This window comes from Aegilops tauschii, chromosome 7 (assembly GCF_002575655.3).
Source record: "Aegilops tauschii subsp. strangulata cultivar AL8/78 chromosome 7, Aet v6.0, whole genome shotgun sequence".
NCBI classification, from domain to species: domain Eukaryota; kingdom Viridiplantae; phylum Streptophyta; class Magnoliopsida; order Poales; family Poaceae; genus Aegilops; species Aegilops tauschii.
This window is the reverse complement of record NC_053041.3, coordinates 8,674,008-8,678,579: the sequence shown is the minus strand read 5'-3', so window position 1 is coordinate 8,678,579 and position 4,572 is coordinate 8,674,008. Positions and strand designations below refer to the sequence as shown.

General features: G+C 45.7%; 1 protein-coding gene across 1 annotated transcript; it reads right to left on the bottom strand.

Moving 5' to 3' along the window:
- Window positions 1-901: 901 nt before the first annotated feature.
- Window positions 902-1,902, bottom strand: LOC120968496 (uncharacterized). The gene has a single exon (XM_040395362.2). The coding sequence runs from the start codon at window positions 1,606-1,608 to the stop codon at window positions 1,108-1,110; it is 501 nt and encodes a 166-aa protein (XP_040251296.1). The 5' UTR covers window positions 1,609-1,902; the 3' UTR covers window positions 902-1,107.
- Between the last annotated feature and the right edge of the window lie 2,670 nt (window positions 1,903-4,572).

Here is a 4,572-nt window from a genome sequence, read left to right as displayed (position 1 = left end):
CTCGTTTAGTATTTCTAAATATTTGTTCAATATTTATTATATAAATTGATCAACATTTGTTTCAAATACTTGTTCAACATTTTTTCAAGTAATTTGTTCAACATTTTGCAAATACTTGTTCTATATTTTAAAAATATTTATTCAACATTTTTAAAAATACTTTGTTCAACATCTTTTCAAATATTTGATCTACATTTTTTCAAATAATTGTTCAACATTTTTAAATACTTGTTCAACATTTTTCATATAAATGTTCCACATTTTTAGTACCTATCCAACATTTTTAAAAATACGTGCTCAACATTTTTAATACTTATTCAACATTTTTTAATCCCTATTCTACATTTTCGATTGTGTTTTTGGGAGAGTGTTTCTTTAATATATGTATTTAGACTATTTTAAAGTATAAACAAAAATAAAAAAAGTAAGCAAAAAAGAAAAAAAACATGCAAAAAAAGGAAACAACAATTGCTTGTCTGTGCACGTGGGCCGGCCCATCTGCTCGTTAGCTTCAGCGAGTCGGAACGCGCGACTCACTGAACTCGAGAAATAATGCCGTGACGCAGCAATGACGGCGGCCAGGCTAGGAACAGGTTCGAGACATCAAGCAGAGCCCTTTGGCATATTTATTTGATGTTGTAAAAAGATAGATGTTTTTCGTTATAAACTTGGTCAAAATTTATGAAGGCATTTTTTCTTGTAAAAAAATATCTACGCGCACTATGAAATGGAGCCAGTAATACAAGCACACTCGACTTCACAGATACTCCTGTGCACGCACTACGGCTATTCTCCAGTCAGCGGCCAGGTTAGGAAACGGGTTCGAGGCATGGAGTGGAGCCCTTTGGCATATTATTTTTAATTGATATTGTAAAGATAGAAAATTTCTGTATAAACTTGGTGAAAATTTATGAAGCCTTTGTTTCTTGTGAGAAAATATCTATGCGCACTATGAAACGGAACCAATAATACAAGCACACTCCACGTCACAAATACTCCTGTACACGCACTGTGGCCGCAGCCATGACTCATGACCACACTATCGTTATTCTCCAGTCAGCGTCGCTAGTCGATCCATCACTCTGGCTATTCTCGGGTCAGTGTGGTTCAATTCATCCGTTCCAAGGCAGGCGGCGTGCCTGCGACTGCAACCACGCCAGGTGGCAGCCCCGCTGTCGCGGCTGGGGTGGTGCCGGTGGTGGCGGCGCGGCACATGGGGCAGGTGGAGTGCGCTTGCAGCCAGGCATGGACGCAGTCGGCGTGGAACAGATGCGCGCACTTGGGGAGCCGACGCAGCTTCTCGCCGGCCACCACCTGCCCTAGGCACACCGCGCAGTCCATGGGCGCGGCCAGTGCGTCGGCCTGCTCGTACACGATGGCCGCGTCGCTCATGCCGGCCTCCTGGTCCTCCGCACCAGCACCCGCGCCAGCGCCGCGCTGACTGCGGCGGCGGCGGCAGGCGTAGGAGACGGCGAGGTAGAGGAGGATGGTGAGGATGCCGATGGCGAAGGAGAGGCCCGTGAGCATGAGCCGCGAGCGGGTGCTGTACCTGGAGCTGTCCGCGACGGCGAGGTCCGCGAACACCCATGATGTGTCCGGCGCGCCCATGCTGAATGGCGTAGGAAGCTGTGGATCTGTGTTTGTTTGTTTACGTCGTGGTGCTGGCGGTGGTGCTGGTGCAAAGTGGCGCCGATGCAGTATTTAAGGTGGCGCCGTGGCGGCCGTACGTACAGTATAGTGATGATCAGTGAGCTCCACTCGCGTCGCTCATCACGTGCCTCCTTATCGAGATATTTGTGGGGGACAAGGACACGTGCCTCCCTCCCGAGACGATTTGCATTATGGTGGTGAGACCTGTGCATGCATCGTACCTATTCTCGATGGATGGCCGACATGACCAAGTGTTACTCCTACACCCTTCAAAAAATATGTTACTCCTACTTTTGATATTTATGCTGTTGCTGGAGTAGTACTTACTGTTTGGGCCGACTAGAAATTATACTGTTATGATCAAGTGTTACTTGATGCTTATTCTGTTGCTAGAGTACCTCTCACCTCAATGCGAACACCTTTGCTTGGGCTGTTACTGACCAGTTGATTGCCATAAATGCATTCCAACTCCGGCTCCTCCGGATTCGGAATGGAGCGGCGGTGGTTAGGATCGCCTCCCAGGGGCCTGCTTGTGTTTTTCTTATAGGTTGCGGTCTTGTTGGTATTTGTGCAGGGACACCTGTGCTCAGTGGCGGAGCTCGCTCCCGGCGACCTGGGGCAGCTGGCCCGGCCATTCTTCAATAAACACTACAAAGAAACCATATTAATATTACTAATTACTTAGGCAAGTGCTGGACAACGTCGCTGTGTAGAGACTTTGCTCTGGCTCCTTCTTGAGCTGGCTGGCTCCGCCACTGCCTGTGCTCTCTCGTTTTTCTCTCTTAGGCTAGCTCTCCTGCACGCAGGAGAATAATGGGACCGGCGCCATGCAGTGCAGCTAGGCTAGCTTTTGATAGACCAAAAAATTCAAAATTTTGAAAGCTCAAAGTTTCAAAATTGGAAAATCCAAGAGTTCAAAATTTTGTAAGTGACACGGAGACGAATAAGCCACGGCACCGCGGTAGCGGTTACAGTATGCAGGCCCGTCCACAAGGCTGTGCGAGCGGTGCGATCGCACAGGGCCCCCTTAATCGTAGGGGCCCGATCGAAGGAAAAACGATGTAACGGCCGCGGTTCGTGCGTTGGTTTGCTGCCTTTTTGGGATGGCTCGCTCGATCTTAATCGGAAGCAACCTTGCACGAGAAGCGGAAGGTACGGTGCGCTAATACCCAGCCAACAGACCCTCCGTTGGCCTAGTAATGATTTATCCACTCCCCTTTCGTCCTGTTTGTAAAAGAGCAAGTAGAAAAATAAGGCAGGCTAGTTACGCTAATGGGCCTAATCGCTATGGCCGAGAGTGCTTGTTTCTTTACTGTAGCAGCCTCTGACCACAGGAATATTTTCCAAGGTAAGTCGTAGCCATATGCCTGGGATCAAAATAGATGAACGAAAAACTAATTAGGGTTACTATTTTTTTGTTACAATCGTTCTCTTTCTGGTTCTTTTGATGTCTTCCTGCCGTATCGAATGCAATGCCTAATATTACAAAAGTGCTACTCGATTTGGCATGTGCTTAATTTTAATCAAAATTAATAAGATTGTCACACTAGCCGTAAGCGAATTTCTTATTGTAGTACTAATTCTTTGTTGTGTGTTCATTCTAAGAAAGACTTAATGGATTTTTATATTGCGAGAATAGAGTCAATGGATTTAAAGATTTAGTTTTAAGAAATACTCCTTCCTTCCGGAATTATTTGTCGCGGAAATAAATGTATCTAGACGTATTTTAATTCTTGATACATTTATTTTTATCATTTCTGCAACAAGTAATTCGGGACGGAGGGAGCACTAGACAGATGATGCTTTTCCGTAGAACATGCGCTCAGTTTACTATTTTATTACAATTCACAAAAGAGAAGTTTATTGTTTCAATACTACGTTTACTCTTAGCATTACTATATAATATATATTTCAACTATAGTATGAAATAACACATATTTGAAGCTATATATTAAGCATAGTTATCCATGAAATATCACTGTTTTGTCTTACACTGTTTGGCCCCTGGGAGCACTGAAGTGGTAACAAATGTGCATGCATGATGTTGGCCCGTCCACACCTCGCTCGTTTCCTCTTTTTTTTTTTTAACAAGAAAGAGAACGGCACCCACCCCACGGCCAAACAGGCCAGTGCGCTGACCAATCTCCACTCATACCGACTGACTGCTACCCTGAAAAATAAAAGTATACCCTCGGCTGACTGACATGCGGGGACACCCATGCAAAAGTAAAGCCGAAACGGCGATGGTCTCTCATTTCCAGCGAGCTCAGTGAAAGTAGACCTGCTGGCAGGTCAAAATTCTGTTTCAAAAATCAAACCGTTTCGTTGCATTGTTTGCTTGAGGAGGAATGATTGAACCAACAGTTGACGTTACCGTGCACCAGTTGATGTACTGTATGTGTATGGTATACTTGTGGTGTGGTGTGGTGCAGCGTGCACGCGACGCGAAGTTGTGATATTTCGGCAAGTTCCAACAGGACAAGGCAGGGTGAAAAGGGACGAACATAGATAGAGGATGATTGATACACACACGAACCAACGGCACTCGTTCTCGATGATGGTCGCCGACTCGGCGTGATATCTACTCCTTGGGCCCTTTTTATCAAAAAAATAAAAATTGATATATTCTCCCCACGCATGAGAGGACCTTCTATCGATATTTATGTTCTTGTTAGGCCATCTCTAACGTTGACCTCCAATTTCCCCACGCATCAGAGGTCCTTCCATAGCGCGCATCGGATCACACCAGCACCGGATCACACGTCTGATCACATTCAAAAAGTGGCAAGTATGCTTTAGTTTAACATGCCCCATCACAAAACAATATCAGTTCGACAGTCTGTGCCAGGATTTCTTGCCCTGCTGGAAATCCGACCATCCTCCACGCTCAAGGTGTCCCCGGCGCCGCCACCTCCTCCTTGT

What these genes read in the sequence shown, in the direction of transcription:
- LOC120968496 (XM_040395362.2), bottom strand. Translation starts at nt 1,608, where the DNA reads ATGGGCGCGCCGGACACATCATGGGTGTTCGCGGACCTCGCCGTCGCG.